This window comes from Macaca nemestrina, chromosome 1 (genome assembly GCF_043159975.1).
Source record: "Macaca nemestrina isolate mMacNem1 chromosome 1, mMacNem.hap1, whole genome shotgun sequence".
NCBI classification, from domain to species: domain Eukaryota; kingdom Metazoa; phylum Chordata; class Mammalia; order Primates; family Cercopithecidae; genus Macaca; species Macaca nemestrina.
Window position 1 is genome coordinate 216366523 of NC_092125.1, and position 18590 is coordinate 216385112.

Sequence of the window (18590 nt, forward strand, 5' to 3'; positions counted from 1 at the left end):
TCTTCTACAGCAGAAATGGTCATATCTGTGCCACCTCATCCTTCACCACTCACCACTCAAGCCACATCTGAAATGTGGCTACGGTGACTGAGAGATTGAATGTTTGATTTCATTTTCATTAATGTGAAAATTAATTAGCCACCTGTGGTAAATGGCAACCAGATTGGACTGTGAGGTTCTAGAGCCAATTCCCGCAGCAGCTCCACCCTCCGGCCAAGCCTAAGAGTTGCTCCTGGGTCCTGAATAACCCCTCTCTACCAATAGCTGCTGTCTCTGTCTCTCCCATCATGTCTTTAAAAAACCACAACAAAACCTCAATCCAAGTCCGGATGTAACTCTTGTCTTTTATTCCAGCATCTCCCAGAGCTCCAATATGTACAGACTTTATTTATACACATATAATATACACCATATATACGTATTTATAGATATTCACACACCAGCCCACACACTCGCACACACTCACATGCACACACCCTTCCAGGAGGGATGTGTGGCTGCCTTGGAGCCCCGCTAGGGCCCAAACAAGTGATACTGGGCTTGCCAGGCAGTTGTGAGGTTTTGTGTTTTTTGCTTTTAAAAAGAAGGCCATTTCCTCCAGATGTGTCCTCCCTCTCCCCAAGCCCTAAAACTTCTCCCCAAAACACTCTGAAAATTTTTTTTAAAAAGAAGAGGTTTTCCTTTGCTCTGCCCAAGTAGTTTCTGGAGAGTCCAGGCCCAACCACACATCCCGTGCAGGTCTCTAGAGCACAAGAGCCGGTTGTAGCCTCGGTCAGGCCTGCAGCTGTGCCCTCTGAGGGGAGACGGGAGGGGCTATAGCATCAAGGGCACCTGCCAGATGAGGAGGGTGCTGTCGGTCTCCCCACACGGGGCCGGCCTCCCACTGCTGCCCAGTGCGCTGCCGAAGTTGCGGTAGCCCTGCCCACCGGAGATGATGGCCACGGAGCAAATCTCCTTGCGGTGGGCGTCGCGGGCGCAGGGCCGGCTGCGCACCCAGACGTCGGGGTCGTCGGCCATCTCGTAAATGGAGCCGTCTTCCTCGCTGTGCTCCAGGGCCGCGCCGTCAGCAGGCGCCGGCTCCCGCATGGAGAGCAGCGGGCCCGGGAGGTGCGCGGTGGAGCGCAGGCGGTACTGCAAGAGGATGCCCTTCTTTCGGGTCAGCTCTCGGCCCACGTGGCTGTCGGGCACGGGCTCGTGTGCCTGCCTGTCTGGCTTGTCCTCCTCAGCCCGGGGCCCCTCAGCCTCCTCCTGGTCACTCCGCAGGATGTCGGGGGCCAGGATGCTGGTAGCCACAGCCAGGAAGGCCACGGGCCCACAGTGCCCGTTGAGTGAGACCATGCCTTTCCCTGCAGAAAATGGGGCGAGAGAGAAAGGGGCCCAAAGGCCCAGCGCATTAAGGGAGGCGCCTGAGTCTCTCTCCTGGAGAACTCTCTGTGTGGGTATTTTGGGGGGGGGTCACTTCTTCTATGTTGGCACCTCCCCGGAAGGCCACGGGTCTGGCTATCCCGTGCTCCTGCACAACTTCCTCAGGGGAGCGGAACAGGAACCACCTTATACACCACACGGGGGAGCCTCAGTGTGAAATTCCAAGAATTTCCTCCTCTCTGAGCCTTTGCCAAGAGGCTGCCTCTACCTAGAAATCCTTTCCCGTCTACCTGATTCTGCAACTCTTTCTGCAAGGCCCAGCTCAGGCTCCTCACTGTGAATCCCTCCTGAATTCATGCATGGGGAGCTGCCCGTCCCAGTCTCTGTGTCCCCAGCCCGCGGAGCACCCTCATCCCAGCACCTGTCACCCGAGCTATGATGACACCCAGGAGACCATCAGCTTGTTGAGAGCAGGGTCTCTCTCTGCCTGATTCATCCCTACATCCCAGGATTTCACCTGGAAATAGACCCTCCACAAATGCCTTTTGGATGGACAAAATGCCCTATTTGGATGGACAAAATGCCCTATTTGATGAGACCTTGAAAATAGAAAATCTCAGAATTTAGAAGCTTTTTTTTTTTTTTTTTTTTTTTTTTTGAGATGGAGTCTCACTCTGTCCCCCAGGCTGGAGTGCAATGGCACAATCTCTGCTCACTGCAACCACGTCCCAAGTTCAAGAAATTCTCTTGCCTCAGCCTCCCAAGTAACTAGGATTACAGGCGTATGCTGCCACGCCCAGCTTTTTTTTTTTTTTTTTTTTTTTAGGTAGAGACGGGGTTTCACTATGTTGCTCAGGCTGGTCTCAAACTCCTGAGCTCAGGCAATCCACCCACCTCAGCCTCCCAAAGTGCTAGGATTACAGGTGTGAGTCACTGTGCCCAGCCAAAGCAACTCTTCTTTAGCAGAAGGACTTGAGGTCTGTGCAGGGAGCCAGCCCACCCCCAGGGCTTCCGATCGGCCCTGCTCCCTTGCTGAAAGAGACCACAGTCATCATTCTCAGGGCAGAGGCAGAAGGGGCCCCGGGGCTCCAGGCATCCAAGTGTGGGGGGCTTCTCTAATCCTGTCCTTGTTCTCCTGGGCCCAGTGGCAGAGATCAGAGCAGACCTTCGTCTGATCTATGCGAACACATTCATTTGCACAGGGACCCCACGAGGAGGCTGGGCCTGGCCCCAGAAGCGCTTAGTTATTTCTCTCTCTGGAGCCTGGACATCTTGAAACTGCTATGGGAAGGAGCAGAAAGGGCCAGTGGGGCCCCTGCCATTAGGCAGGTGTCTCAGCCAGGCCCCAAGCCACTCTTGTGTTCATCTGCCAGATTAGGAAACTGAGACTCAGAAAGGTGGGAGACTATGGGGCTGGGACGATTCAGTTCTACTGGCCACCATGCCACCTGAGATGAGAGGAAGCTGGAGACTGGAACCCCATCCCCATACCGATGAGGGCATAATACACCCTCCCTGCCGAGCCCCACCGGCCAGCCGTAGCTGACCACCAGGTCCTGCCAACACCAGCTCCCAAAGCCTCACCTGTGATCTTAGGGATGCCCTCCAGCCGAGGCACAGGCAGCAGGACGATGACACCCTGGTCAGTGCCCACCCAGAGCAGACCCTGGCAGATCAGGAGGCTGGTGACACATAAGTGTTTCTGGCCTGCAGAGAGAGAGGGTGGCTGAGCAGTGCCCTCCTGGGGAGACGGCATGGGCTCTGGGCGCCACCACGAGGTGAGGGCATGGCACAGCGGGCTCCTCCCCTGAAACCAGCAAGAAGCTGGATGGTGGGGTGGGTAAGAGCTGGGGCTTTGAGGGCTAACCTGCCTGGGGTGTGGCCGTGGGGTCCTCCAGCTGGGCACTCCCCTAACCAGCCTCAGTTTCCTCCTGTGTAAAATGGGGCTGCCATGCGGATGCATTGGGGGAACACCACAGGCACAGTGCCTGATCTATGTGCGCTCTCAATACACGGCGGCCAGGTCATCTGGCACAAAGGGCTGTCCAAGGGCAACCCAAGCAGGGATCCAGCTGGCCAGCTACAAGCAAAACCAGGGAAGACTGGGGAGGTGCAAGCTTCTCAACGGTGTTGGTGCAGATGGAAGGCATAAGGGCCAGGTAGGGCTCGAGAGGCATCCAGGTGGGTCTGCCGGTGTGGATGCTTCAGATGAGGTCACAGCACACCCTGCAGGCCCTGGGCCCAAGAGTGAAGCAGAAAGCTCGCTGGTGGGAAGAGCGTGTTTCCGATGCCAGCCCAGATTCACTCCTCTTAGCTCTCCCCTCAGTGCTGTCTCTTCATTTGAGCAAGAATGGCAATGTCAGGGAGGCCCGGGGGCAGTCCCCTGCTCCTGACAGAGAAGGCGCCAGGTGTGGGCTGCCCAGCACAGGGGCCGAGAACAGGGCTCCAGAGCCAGGCGCGGGGCTCACACCTCGGCTCTGCCACTCTCCTGCTACGTGACCCGGGGCCTGTCCTAAACTCCTCTGGGCCATGGTGTCCTCACTTGTAAAAGGGGACAAGGATAATACAGTCACATGTCACATAATGACCTTTCGGTCAACAACAGACCATGTATACAATGGCAGTCCTATAGGATCATATTTTTACTGTCCCTTTTTGATGTTTAGAACACAAATACTCTCCACTGGGTTAAATGAATGAACGTAAAACAACCCTGTGCCCACACATGGCACAATGGGTGCTATCGCTGTCATCACTGCTGCTGCACTGTTGCCAACAATTCTCAGCAACGGGAATGGGCACAGAGGAGAGGCTGGGAGTGCAGGGGGCAGGAGGCTCTCTGAGGGGGCTAAGAGGCATGGAGTATAGGCTGCCAGCTCAGGGACAGACCCCCCACCATGTCACACACAGGGTGTACGGCTCTACCATACTTCCTTGGGCTTCACTGGGCACCTGCCTTTCTAAAGGGCTGTCTCCTTCTTGCCCTAATCCTGCTGCCTTCTGGGAGAGGCTTAGGCTGCATTCCAGAAAGTTCCCACTTTCTGCTGCTTCTGGTCCATGGATCACACTTGAAAAAATACAGCTTTGGAGTTTCCAAAGCGCTCGTATACCTGCTCTCATCTGACAGAAGCCTTGCAATAGCCAAGACGTACGCAAGACACAAATGCTGGCCCCATTTTCCAGGCACGGATGTTAAGGCTCAAGGAGGCCCCCAGCTGGTGAGTGCAGGGTGGGGTAGAGTTGAGGTCTACGGCTCACCACCGCCCAGTGCTTCCATCACCTCTCCCTCCTTGGGCGTGACACTTCAACTCCATACATGTGGGTGTATGTGCTTCCTCTGCAGTGTAGGCATGGAGAGAAATGGTGTGGCTCTCTCACCCCAAAAGGCAGGTTACCGACTCAGGGTACACCCAGCATTGCCTAACACAGTATGCCATCCCATCAGCAATCCATTTACCTCCCAGATGCCTACTGCATGGCAGACACCACACTCGGTGCTGGGGGCACAGCTGGGACCATGTACACAGAGTCCTGTCATAAGGAGCAGACACTCTAGAGTTTTCTTTGATGATGGACATGTTCCCTACCATGCTGTCCAATTTGACAGCCATCAGCCATATGTGGCTTCCGAGCACTGGAAATATAGCTAGTGGCACTGATGGACTGAATGTGTTATTTTCTTTCATTGTAATAACGGCTACTGTATTAGACACAGAGGCGTAGAGAGGAGATACAGGAAACAAAAACAGAAACAAGGGATGTAAACACCAGGCAGAGGATTGAAACAGGGTGACGGGGCAGAGCCAGTGGAGGATTCCCGGGTCTTCAGGCCTCTCTCTGCTTCCTGGAAGGATGGGGAGGCAGGTGTGAGGCTGCAAACTCCGGGCAACAAGGCAGAGGTGACCACACCCAAGACCTGACCCGAGGCCCAGGAGACAGGGCATGCAAAGGCCCTGTGACAGGAACAAGCTCAGCCAGTCCACCAAGCAGAGTGAAGTCAGTGCAGCTGGGGCACAAAGGCGGACTCCAGATGGTCAGAAGAGGGGATGGGTCAGGGCCAGGACTGGGGCTCTTAATTCTGGCTGCAGTGAAAAGCTACCAGAAGGCCTAGGCAGGGGAGTGGCGTGACCCAATTTGAGTGGAACGTTCTAGCTGCAGTTGTGGAGGGTGGAAATGAGAGAAGCAAGGAGCCCAGCAGGGGCTCCCACAGCTGCCCAGGCAGGAAGGGAGGCAAGGAGAGCCCAACCTGTTCGAGACCTGTTTGGAGCAGAATGACAGAGCTGCTGGGAGAGGGGAGCAGGGGTGGAGCGAAGGAAGGAACCCAGGACAGCATTGAGGCTCCCCTGCCTGGAGCAGCTGGGTGCACAGCAGTGCCATGGCCTGGGATGGCAAAGGAGCAGGTTTGGGGGTTGAAGCCCAGAGCTCCTGGTTGGATGTGTGGTCTGAGACACAAATTAGACACCTGAGTGGAGCTATCGAGCAGGCAGTGGGATTCGAGTCTGGCAACATGATGCAACCTCAAAAAATCACATTCATAGTGCCCATGTAATGTGGAAACACAAATCCGGCTGGAAAAAAAAAGCCCACTAGTGATTTACAGGCTTGGCAACTGGGGCTATTTCACAAACAGTACCTGGGTGTCTGTGGAGCTGGGACTATTTCCCACACCTAAATCCATTCCAAAAGTGAAGGCTCACTATGATGGCAGCCTCCGGTCCAGGGTCAGGCCCCCAGCCCTCCTGGAGTTGGCCAACATGGGAGGTTCAGGCCATGAGCTCCTTTCCTCAACACCTGACTTCTCTTCTTAGCCCTGGCCAAGGCCTGTGATGACCTTACTCTGCTGTTTGTTTACTTATGACAAGCTTTGTGAGGGCAGTGGCTTATCTGTGTGCTCACAGTTAACTCCCCAACTCCTGGCCAAGTACCTTGGCTCATGGTAGACTCTCAAGAAGTATCTGTGAGTGAATGAGTAAATGGATGGATGGTTGGACAGATGGATGGATGAAGGAAAGGAGAAAACTTGGACAAGTCACTTCTCTTATCCATCAATGAGTACTACAAACCTCCCTTGCTCAATTTTATAATTATTAGAAATACTAAATATATACACACATATGTACACATATAATATATACACACAACTGAGCACAGCTCTTAGCCCATAGTACACAATCAATAAATAGAGGCTATGAGGATAATGTTTACGATTATTAAAAGGATCTGGACGTTAATGTCTTCAGATCAGCTCCATCAGAGCCATAAACCCGCAAGAACAATAAAGCCAAGAGAGGGGACAGTAGTGAATTTTTCATTCCACAAGCCTCATCGCCTCCCTCTCCAGGGCCCCCAGGGCATGGAGACCGGCAGGAGACCATTTCCTGATGCCCCTGCATCCTCCCGGCCCCCACTGGACGGCGAAACCGACAAATGGGAGGAAGGCAAGCAAGAAACCGAAAGAGATGCCGGAATTGAGAAATGACTTCATCTGCAGACCTCATTCTGGGGCCTTCCCCTCCCCGCTCCGCCTCAAGGAAAGAGCAAGACACTTCACAAACAGTCCGAAAGAAAAAAAAAAAATTTCTAATGGTGAATAAATATTTTATCACAGAGACTTAATGCAGCAGTGTTCAACTCACCCAAGCCATCTATCTGGAGATATACAACTTTAAAAAGCTCAGGCTCTTGGAGAACATTTTATTAATGACCTGTCTGGTTAAAAGGAGGAGGGAGTTTAGGTTAAAAAAAATGCATTAATACCAGTCGGGTACTCGAGTGGAAGAAAGGGGTCAGGGGAAGGAAGCGTGATAAATTTTTAACACACCCTAAAAAAATCCACACTTAGTGGAGGAACAAATTTATTACTAATTATGCAATTATTTCATTTGGTGGTGTGGGGGAAGGAAAAAAATACTTAAAAGCCTTTTTAAAATATCTCTAATAAAGAATTTAAGAATCCTGCTGTGTTGCACTTCTGCAAAGGCACAACGTGGGGTGGATCTGAAGCTGCGCCCCACGCTCTGGTCCCCAGCATGGTGGCTGGGCCTGGCTTTGGCTCAGGGACCCAGTCTCAGATATGAGCGGTCAGGACAACCTGGTCTGGCAGGTCCCCAGGGTTGCTGATTAGGAAAGTTCAGGCCTGAGGGAAGGAGGGAATCTTCGGGAAACCCCACACTCTGGAACCTCAGCCTACACCCAGCCCTCTCCAGGGTTCAGCCTCAGGGAGGTCTGGCAAGAGAGGGGTCACCTCTGTCTGCTCTGATGCAGCTGATGCGACAGGAATGGCACACTGACCTGGAGGGTCTTAGGAGGGGCAAGGAGTCCTCGTAGGAGATGCAGGGTGGGGATGCAGTAAAGATGATGATGGCAAATGTTACCATCATGGACTGCTGCTGGCTTGAGACGGGGACTGTGGGCACTGCCCTCACTCTGTCTCATGCAACACCCACACCTGCCCTGCGGGGTGGGGACCGAGGATGGGAAGCGGGTGCTTCGAGTGCTCCCAGTCAGAGCTGGAAGGCAGGGGAGCAGGGATTCCAGGAGGAATCCTGGCTCCAGGCTCTGGTGTACCCCACCCAGCATGGCCAAGCTGACTCAAATCTCAGCCCTTCGTTGTATGAATGGGGAAACTGAGGCCCAGGACAGGAACACAACCGCCCAAGCCTACACAGCAAGTGTGAGGAAGCTCTAATGAGAGCCCGTGAGGCTGCTCCTGGCTCTCTCCGTATCAGCACTGCGATGGCAGACCAGTCATTTCACCTCCCGAGCCCCAGCTTACCCGGCCCTCAAATCATCGTAACAACGAATGCCCTTCCTTCCTTAAAGGCAAAGAGAAAGTAAAGAAAACAGACGTGAAGGTGCGTGTGAAACACAGTGAAGTCAGGGTTGTACAGGCAGGAGGGGCTGTTCTAACTGCAGCCGGGTCTGTCCACACATCCTGCCTCCCACCACTTGATGAGCTTCACTCTCTCACTTTCCTCTGCGCTGACAAGATGAGATTCCAAAGATTTTTAAAAGCCCGTAAGATTATCCATTTCTTCATTGTTCCACTAACTTGAAATAATTTAGCCATCAGAGGAAATGTGGAGATAGTTCTGTGATACAGAGACATTTTTATCGTACTTAAAATGGATTGAACTTGTATAATGGCTAAATACTATGAAACAAGAAAGGGAGGAAGGAGGGAAGGAGGAAAGAAGAGACAGAGGGAGGAATGGAGAGAGGGAGGGGGAAGGAGGCAACCCAAACACAGGTCCCACCAAGCCTCTCACACACCCCAGGAGAACATGAGTAAAGGGTTCAGTCTCATTGGGCACCTGCCACCCTGTCGGCCCAGGACAGCCACCTTCCCAGCCCGGGCAGCATTTATCCTCATAACAGTCCCTGAGCTGGGAACTACATCCCACCTTACAGAGGGATGAGGGGCTCTGGGAGATGAAGGGACTTGTCTGATACTACGCGTTGGCCAAGCCAGGCCTCAAGCCAACTCTCTTTCCCCATTACACACAGTAGGACGCTGGACTGAGTCCAGTCTGATGTGACTTGTGGTCCTGCCTCTGGTCCACTGCATGACCGTGGGCAAGACGCCTGGCCTGCTGAACCAATCTCAGTGTCTGCATCTGGAACGTGGGGACGATCCCCAGCTTGCGGGGTTAGGGTGACATGAGATCCTGTACCCAAGCACCTGCGGCCTCATCACCTCGGGCCTGGGCAGGGTGGCAGTTATTACACCGTTGTGACTGCCATGGACTGTGTTGTTAGTAACCACTATCCCCGTGTGACCAGTTCAGACTCAAGGACCATCATGACTGGCTAAGAGGAAGCAGAAACCAGGCTGATTTCTAGGCCCTCGGGAGGGAGTTAGGGACCAGGCGCCTGGGGTAGGTAGAGGTCCCCAAGGCTCCTGCAGTGCTGGCTAACGTGACTGCCCTTGGTATGGCCCCAGAAGACAGAACACTCAACCCTGCTGGGCATACGGCTGCTCCCAGCCTCTGCCATGGCCCATCTGCCAGGTCCTGTGACAATCAGCTCCAGGCCCCTGCCTGCCACACGAGCTGTGTTTCCCTGGCCCGAGGGCCCTTTGGCTCTCCCAGCTGCTGAACCCAGCACTGCCTGGGGCACTGGGACAAGACAGAGCCACTGCACCCTCCCACACTGGCCTCAGGTCAGTCTCTCTGGGGGAAGCTGGACCAAGGAGGGAAGCAAGGTTAACTGACGCCTGCTGGCCCCATAGGCTGCTCTGAAGCCAGCTGGGGTGAGGATGGGCATGGCGCCTGCATCTTGGGCAGCAGGTGGTAAGGAAGGGCTGAGAGCCAACTCCATGGAGGCCTTGGGGGCATTAGGTGAGCTCCAGCCTTAATCGTTTGCTGCCATTCCCACTTCATCTACACACGGCTATGCAGGAGGGGCCCCAGCCATAGCAGATGCCATCCAAACCCACAGACCAGAAGGCCAAGAGGGACATTTGCCTTTCTTAGAACAACCTCCAAGGACAGAGACCATCCGTTGGCTTTCTCACTTTCCCATCACCTCATCCTGCAGGGGATTTGAGGCAGAATTGGGTGTTTGGTCAACCTGGGGAGTGGGGCAGAACAGAAAGACCTGGATTCCTGCCCAGCTTGGCCTTTCCTTAGCAGCTGCCTGACTTTGGAGGGCCCACAACTGGGGGCCACTTCCTGAGCGCCCCAGGGTGCTGTGATGTGGTAGCTGGACACAGTGACAGGCAGGGGCTTTGAGATGACAGTCCTAGGTGTGAATCCCAACCCCACCACTTCCTGGGGAGTGTCCTGCCTTAAAGCCCCAGTTTTCAGGGTTGACGAGGGAAAATGGGATAGGCTGCCCAGGTCACACCGCTACCTGGTCGTGGAAGGTGCTCCGTGACTGTCACCTCCCGCCCTTCCCGCGGCAGCCTCACCTGGCAGGAGGAAGGTGGTCCTGGTGGCAATGTTGATCTCTTGCAGATGCTCCAGGGTCTCGGTGTGGAAGAGGCGGATGGAGGTGCCAGAGGAGAAGGCCATCCAGACGCCGCTGCCTGCCTTCACCATGTGTGTCACACTCACTGCCTCGTCCTGGTGCGCCTCGAAGCTTTGCTGTGGCACAAAAGGAGGGGTGTCGGTGCTGGCTGGGCCTGCCAGCTGAGCCTCCCTACAAGGCCCCATCCCTGGGCCAGCCATTCTCACATTCTTCAAAAGCACAAGCTACTCAGGGCTGGAAAGGAACCTTAGAAGCCTAGCTGTGCTGTGTTGGCCAAAGTTTAACAACCGTCAGGGAATCCTGCTTTGCAGGGTTTGCCAATTTCCATGGTGTAAACATTCTAACGTGGCCAGTTGCAAACTACCAACATGGTATCACCGAGTGAGGAGCAGGAAAGACACGCACACGCTCACTCACAAGCCAATAGAACCAGGCACGGTCCAGTGACCCCTCAGAGCTTTACCTTACTAAAGGGAAAGATGGAGCCGAAAATCATGAAAGAAGAAGTTGTGGTTTACGTAAATGATTTAAAGTGACAAAAGCAACCGACAGAATGACCGGGGAAGGAATGGGGGTAATATGGGCCACATCCTCATCTTTCACAGCGAGGAGACAACAGGTAATGTCCCAAAATTGATATATCAGGAAGCAGCAGAGTGAACAAGTTTGGGTCCTGAGGAAAGTGCCAGGTGGATTAAAAACATAACAGGTGAAAAGCATTCTCTTCCAAAAAGCAGAACTGAGATAAGGATGGGGGATGAGTCCTTCAGGATAAACCACTTCATGTTTTCTTTTTTTTTTTTTTTTTTTTTTTTTGCAAGTGTATGCACAATTTTGATCTTAAAACAAACAAAAACTTTTTTAAAAAAGAAGATACAAATGATCAACCTTCCCCTCCACTGCAGGACAAAGCCCAAGTTCCTTAGCTCAGCATTCAGGGCCCCAGTGCTGCCTCCACTCCTGCCCTTCCTTGTGGGCTCCCTACATGTCAGGCCAGCCAATGCTCAGGACGCACCACGCAGCCGTACCTCTGCCCTCGCCGTGACTTGCGCACAGCACGTAACCTCCCTCCCCAACTGTCCTCCTTCAACATCTGAAGACTCCACTTCAGGGTGGCGTCCTCAGTCCAGGAGGCAGGCCCCACCCCGCCCAAGGACCAGCCACTTCCTTCTGAATGGTGTGCTCTGCTGTCTAGCCTGGAATACCTACACCATTCTGTGGCTGTACTTGGCCACTTCCCACAAGACTGTGGACTCCAAGGACAGAGCCTGAGCCTCATGCCCTTTAGTGTCTGTCCCCTGCTTGACACAGGGCCCAGCACAGTAAAATTTGGTCAAAAAATGAATGGATGGACATTTCAATTCCATCTACAACACTCAGATGTCACTAACTCAGGCACACCAGACTAGAAACAATCTAAATGCCCAAGCCTTGGGGACAGGCAGGTAACTCTGTGTATCCAGCTCTGTGCCGTCCTCCCTGCATTTAAACTCGTGCTTATAGACACTGCATGATGGACACAGAAAATGTGAATGCTACAGAAAATGAAATTTTTAAAACCCACACCCAAAGCTGGGGGAAGAAGAGGGGCAGGAGAGGGAGAGCTGCACCCTGAGGATTACCCCAGGAGCAGGATGGGGTACGTTTCCTCTTTTCCAGTTTTCTAGCTTTTCTCCTTTTTCCATAAAGAATTTGTCCTGGGTGGAAGCCCAAGACTGCAGGAGGATCCTGGATGGGGCATTTATTTGGGATCCAACCTGCTATTAAATCTGACTTCCTTGGCAGCTTCACAGGCCAGGCCTCAGTGTCTTCAATTGTAAGTGCAGGCTGCTATGAGGATTACGGGGACCTGGGTGAAGACAGCTTGGCAACAGCCCAGTGCCTAGTAGGGTCTCATTTATTCAGCAGATGTTCTGAGTCCCTACTATGTGCCTGGTATGGGTCTAGGTGCTGGAAATGTCGTGATGACTGCAAGACCCACTCTTGTGGGGCAAACGTTCCCAGGACAGGAGGCAATTAACACAAAGAAAGATTACATCAGATAGTGAGAAGCACTGCACAGAAAAAATACTGAGAGCCATTGACTGGGGTCAGGGAGGGTCTCGCTAGGAGGTGACATTTAGTGAGAGACCTGAATGATGTGGAGGAAACATCCTTGTGATGATTGGGAGGAGGGGGAAGAGCATTCTAGGCAAAGGGCACAGCAGTGCAAAGGCCCGGGGGCAGGAATGAGAAGTAGAAGGACCCATGGTGGGGAGCACAGCAATGGGACTGGCCAGGGCAGGTAGGGCCAGATTGCACCAGGCTACCTTGGAGTCCATGGGGAAAAGTTTAGATTTTATTTGCCCACTGCAGGGGGTTGAGCTGGTAAGTAACAGGGTCAGTTTTACTTTTAAAGAAATTCAGTCTGACAACAGTGTGGGGAAGGCTGGCTTCTTGGTTCAGCCCCCGAAGACCTCGCGTGGGCTTAGCAAGTGGAGCGGGAGGAACAGGACTCAGCCTCTTTTGCCCTGGAGGATGGCCCCAGCTCCTTCCCAGCTCAAATTACTAAGCGGTTTCCCACTGAGTTAAGGAAGCTTGTGAGGGGCAGGGGTCTCCATGGGGAGCTGAGCCAATGAGCTCTGGGCTCATTCCTGATCGGAGTGTGGGGACCAGGAGGGCAAGACTGTGAGCTGTCCAAGGAAATTGCTTTTTCTGAGCCAGTCCCTGATGGCTGAGCTTCGAGTAGCAAGGGTGGCAGGTGGAGCAGGAAAGGCCAGGCTCCCCAGAAGAGGAGAGGGGAGGGGAGAAGAGACAGCAGTGTGGTTCCTCTCCCCAGGGTCAGGCTGCTCTTGGAGAGGGGTGGTTCTACTGCACAGCCCACCCCTGGCCAGGGGGACGCCCCCAGAGCAGACGCGGTAGTTTCCTCAGACCGAAAGTTCACCAAAGGCAGAGGCGCAGTGTCTCCACTGGGTGGGGACCCCAGGAGAAATGACAGAATCTTGTATCAAGCTGGGCATGCTCAGAGGAAGCGAACTGTCTCCTCTCTCAGACTGGGGACTCAGGCTAAGGGCTCCGGAGGTATCGGGGGTCTCTTCCCCTTTTCTTAGCCACCCACTCCCTGCCCTCAGAGAAGGACCAGGTGCAGGAGGCTCAGACCCTCTGATTTTGGGGAGGAGGCCACGCCTCCTCCCAGCCTGCACAAAGTCAGGTTCAGTAGTCCATGCCGTATGGGGGAGAGACCATGTCCCCATCTCTCTGGCCTTCCGCCCATATCTGCTGCCCACAACCCAGGCAGTCCTGGCTTTCAGTTCTCTCATCCTGAGATGTGTGCTCCTTCAAGGAAATATGCAGAATAGCTTTGTTTTGCAGAACCAGCCTGTAGGAGGAATCCAGGAGGAAGGAAACCTCCCACGAAGCCTTGCTGGGAAAAGCCAGCTGAGGCAGCATCAGCCCCAATCACAGATGAGGACAGTGAGGCTAAGGGGACCCTGTCAGCACCTGTCAGCGAGCAGCAGGGCGAATGGAGGGGGCAGCAGGACAGTCAGTGAGACCCAACATGCTTGTCTGCAGGCTTTTCCAAAACACAGCACGCACCTCCTTGCTCATGGATGCACAAACCTGCACACACTGGGAGAGGTATCTGCACGCTCACGCGCATGCAGCCAGCCTCCCTCTCGACTCCCAAAGAAAGGTCAGAAGTACTTCCTGCCTCCGAAAAAGCCAAGCGCACTGAAACCCAGAGGCCTGGGACCAAGGAAAGCTGCACCTGAATCTGCAGCCAGCCAACCCTGTGCGCTGCTGTCAGAATCTAATTAAAAGAGAAGTCGGTGGTGGAAATCCAGGCTCATTTCTCCAGTGGCATAACAAGTCTGTCTCCAGGCCCAGAGGGCTTTGCAGAAGGCTTGTGCAAACCTGCCGAGCCCAGAGGGGGGAGGCGGGCGGGGGAAACGGCAGGAATGAATAAGAAGAACGGCACAGCATCTCCAGCCCCAGCCCCAGTCCGGCATGTCTCGGTTACCTCTGGGCTCCTGGGTCCCCTCCTCATGCCAGGAGCCTGGAGTCCTGCCTGAGCCTCCTGGGCCCACAGGGCAGGGAGTAGGTGGAGCCAGAGAGACGTGCCAGCATCACGGGTCCCAGAGGGGGCTGAGGGACTAAGCCTGGCACCCGGGTGAGAGCAGGGGGCAGTGATCACCTGGGTGAGAGCATGGGGGAAGCCCTCACTGCCCACTGATCTCGCTGCTGGCAGGCCATGCAGTTCATTTCATTTTCCAAATACAAGGTATCCACGTACCCTGAGAGAGCTCAGAATTCATTGCCAGGGGAGGCTGTCAGCTCATCAAACTCTGCTCTCCTCCCAGCCAGGAAAGGGTGAAACCCTGCTCACCCAGCCCACCAATCCCAGGCCACGCACCTCCAGACCTGTCCCTCATCCTTGGCTGGTCTGGGAGGTCCAGGTGTGTGGGGTTGGTGGGGTGAGGGGCTGTCCTACTCTCTAAGAGGCCTCTATCCCCTTTATCCCTGAAAAAGGCCACCTACCCACCCACTACCAGGAATGCCCAGTGCTTCCTGCCCCCTCAGCCTCCATGATCAGGCACAGCTATTTGCTGGGTGAGTGCTCACCCTGCACCAGAAACCGTGCTGTTAGGATTATATACTAGAGCAGCCGTCTGCAAACAATGCCCCTCAGGCTACAACCAGCCTGCACCAGTTTTGGTAAATGAAGCTTTATTGGAACACAGTCACACCCACGTAGAAAAGAATCCACTGAAGTAGCTCAAGATCACAGCATTCCAACTGTACACCCCTGGTCCCTGCTGGAGGACAAAATGATCTGCAAGGGAAACCTGAACTTCCTTGGCAGGCTTGGAGGTGGTGGGGCAGGCACAGTGATTCTGAGCCTATGCAGTGGGACTGAGATGCACTGATGTTATTGGGAACCAGGGTTTGTATAGATAGAAGGGAGTCCGGTGTGGGATGGCAGAGATGAGGGTAGACTCTAGGATCTCAAATCTAAATTAGAGATACCAAAACGAACTCTAACTCGAGCTTTCTTCCCTGGCCTTGTCCACTGAAAGAGCCTGAAGGCAATCACTCTAGCCAGGGCACCCTGGAGAAATGCCTAGAACTTCTCACAGCTGAAAAGCAAGGAAGGGCTCAAAGAATGATGGGGATGTGTCCAAAGGACCTAGGAGCCAGCACGAAGGGGTCCCCATGGGCCAAATTCGAGACAATGTGACATCAAAAATAATAATGATGGTCCTGATTAGAGCATGCTGGATTTTTTTTTTTAATCTAGGAATTTGTAGTGATAGTAAGGGCAGAGTGTGGAGTGGGGTCAGGGAAATCTCTGTAACTAGTGACAACTAGTCAATGCCGAAGGCATGGCAGAATTAGACAATGGTGAATTGGCAATCACCAAGGATGACCCGTGGATGACAAAGCCCCAGGGGGAAAGTTTGTGGAGGAACAGGATATTCACACAGTCTCCAAGAATCACCCAAAGGTGACTGAGTAATCACAAAGGGAAACCAGCATCTTTAGACTGAGAGATCCGGCCGACACTACCCTAACCAAGTGATCAGGACAGGGCCAGCTGCTCTTCTTCCTCCCCGAGGACTATTGTGGGAGGTGCAGGGCTCCCCTGACCCCTGGCCCCGCAGCACCTGACCAAATGCTGGCACCTCATCGGAAGGAAATAACCAGGCAATTCCAGACTGTGGAACCTCTATGAGACGCTGGCTTGGACTTCTCAACAAAGTCAATATCATGAAGAAAACAAAAAAGCAAAGGGATTATTCTAGATTAAAAGGAGACTTAAGAGACAAGAACACCAAAGGCTGCATGTGATTTCAGGCTGGATCCTGGATGGCATCTGGGGGAGTAGCTCTGAAAGATATTTTGGAGACAACTGGGAAAATCTGCACCTGGACAGTATTTAGATAGCATCACTGCATTGACCTAAATTCCTGGGTGTGATATGCCATGCAGTTATGTGGGAGAGACAAGAAGTATTTAGGGGTAAAGGGTAATGATGTCTGCAACTGACTTTTTTAAAAGTGAGTGTATGTCTCTGTGCGTTATGGGGGAAGATTGTAGCAACATGTTAACAGTTAACTGGGTAAAGAATATCTGTGTAATGTATTATTCTCTCACCTTCCCTGCCGTTTGAAATTTTTCAAAGTAAAAAGTTATGGGGGACTGGGCGTAGTGGCTCACGTTTGTAATCCCAGTACTTTGGGAGGCTGAGGTGGGTGGATCACTTGAGGTCAGCAGTTCAAGACTAGCCTGGCCAACATGTCTCTACTAAAATTATAAAACTTATCTGGGCGTGGTGGTGGGCACTTGTAATCCCAGCTACTTGGGAGGCTGAGGCGGGAGAATCGCCTGAACCCGGGAGGCAGAAATTGCAGTGAGCCGAGATCACGCCACTGCAGTCCAGCCTGAGTGACGACAGAGTGAAACTCCATCTCCAAAAAAAAAAAAAGTTATGGGAGAAAAGTCAAAGTAATTAAAAAAACAGAAAATGCTGGCAGGCAGAGGGGAGGGGTTGGGTCTGCCTCCTCCGGCTCCCAGATCCCCACTACCCAAGTGACTCAGTCTCCTCTGTCATCTGTACACGGGGACAAAAAGAGAGCATGCCTCTTGGGCACGGTGAGGATTCTAGGGAGAGCATTGGCACACTATGACCTGGAATGAACCCAGGTGAGCTGAGACGAACCCGTGTGTCCCGCCCCCACCCACGGCGCCCCTCCCTGCAGCCCCCCATCCACCCGCTGCAGGCACCCACACAGTCAGTTTCAGGTGAGTGATACTGCTCCCAATAGTGCTGACACAGCCCAACCTCCAGTCCTACAATATTTATGTGCCTCCAGGTGACGCTTCCGTGCATGGTTTCCATAAATTCCCAGGGTGAGCAGCTCAGCACTCAAAGTCATTAGAGCTGAGATGTCGCCAAGGGGCCGGAAGGCTCGCTGGGTTCAGGGGCTCTCAGGAGCTGCGAGCTCCTGAGGAAATGGCAGGAGGCTGGCGGGGCTTCTACTTTCCAGGTACCCACCGTGTGTCAGGACTTTCCAATGCCTGACTGGGCACTGTGCACACAGTGTCTCACCTCACAGAGACTCTATGAAAAGAGAGCAAACCAACCCCAGGTGGCCCAGATGGGCAGGGGCAGGGCGAGGCAGGGGCGGGGCAGGGGCGAGGCAGGGGCGGGGCAGGGGCGGGGCAGGGGCGGGGCAGGGGCGGGGCAGGGGCGGGGCAGGGGCGTGCACCTCGCTCCAAGCTCACGTGCTCTCCTCCGAGGGTCTTCCGGGGGACTCTCACTGCTGAGCACCAGAGCTGAGTGTGAGCATGAAGGGGCTGTGCCACCCACTCCCAGCCTGGTCACCACCGAGCTGGCCCTGGGAGACACAGTCGTGGGCCCAGAGATCACCCACAATCACCTGCCAGCACCTCACCAACTCTGCCTCCCTTTAATCCCCACAGCCACCTGGGAGGTGGGCGTCACCATTCCATCCTCACCCCACAGCTAGGGCACAAGAAATGACCTGTGCAGGGCCACCCCGCCAACAAGGGGCAGGGCTGGGAATTCAGACCCAGGGTCACGTCCGCTCTGCACGGCTGCACTGGGCATGCGGAGAGGCCGCCTTCTACAGGCAATTATCACAACTCCCTTCCCTGTCTTTATCTCATTCTCATCAACACTTTACAGCTGAGGAAACAAACTGAGAGGCTAAATGATGTCTGCAAAGTCGCACTGCTTAGGAAATGGGAGGAAAGCCAAATTCAAACCTAGGGTGACCAGTCCGACCCAGTTTGCCCAGGACTGTCCAGGCTGCGGCACCGGAAGCCCCAAACCCCAGGAAATTCCTCAATCCTGGGCAAATCAAGACACTTGGTCACCCTCATGGGACTCCAGTGACGATACTCGGCCTGCAAGCCATGGATGGATCCCTCTGTCGGCTCTGTCTGATTCCCCAACACTCCTGCCCTCAGAGCCCTGACCTGGTTGAGGCCAAGAGGTTGTGCACCAGGAGCAGATCTGCCCTGCCTGATGCATTTCTCAGGGAGGCTCCAGGTGCAACGACCAGTCCACCTCTTCCCAGCAAACTGGTTAAGGTCTCCGGGTCTCCGTTCATTCATCTGGAAGGTGGGCGTGAGGTCATCCTGTGGAGCAGAGACTTCACTGGATGCTGGACTCTCCTAGCCCAGGGCCATCATGGGAGCCTGCGAGGGATGGAGGGATGGACGTCCCTGCCAGCTCCAAGACTTGTGCC

At 54.0% G+C, this 18590-nt stretch overlaps 1 protein-coding gene across 13 annotated transcripts in view; it reads right to left on the minus strand.

Annotated features, from left to right (window-relative positions):
• Positions 1-324: 324 nt before the first annotated feature.
• LOC105483137 (Rho guanine nucleotide exchange factor 10 like) overlaps positions 325-18590 on the minus strand; it is a 180456-nt gene continuing 162190 nt past the window's right edge. For 11 of the 13 annotated variants that reach the window (XM_071099483.1, XM_071099499.1, XM_071099497.1 and 8 more), the window contains 3 exons: positions 10277-10451; positions 2950-3072; positions 325-1346 (listed from right to left, as the gene is read on the minus strand). In XM_071099483.1, coding sequence (XP_070955584.1) covers positions 814-1346; positions 2950-3072; positions 10277-10451 — 831 coding nt within the window. In that variant the 3' untranslated portion in view covers positions 325-813. Of the gene's footprint in view, positions 1347-2047; positions 2398-2949; positions 3073-10276; positions 10452-18590 lie in introns of those variants that run through there. The other 2 variants (XM_071099514.1, XM_071099504.1) reach the window with 2 other exon arrangements.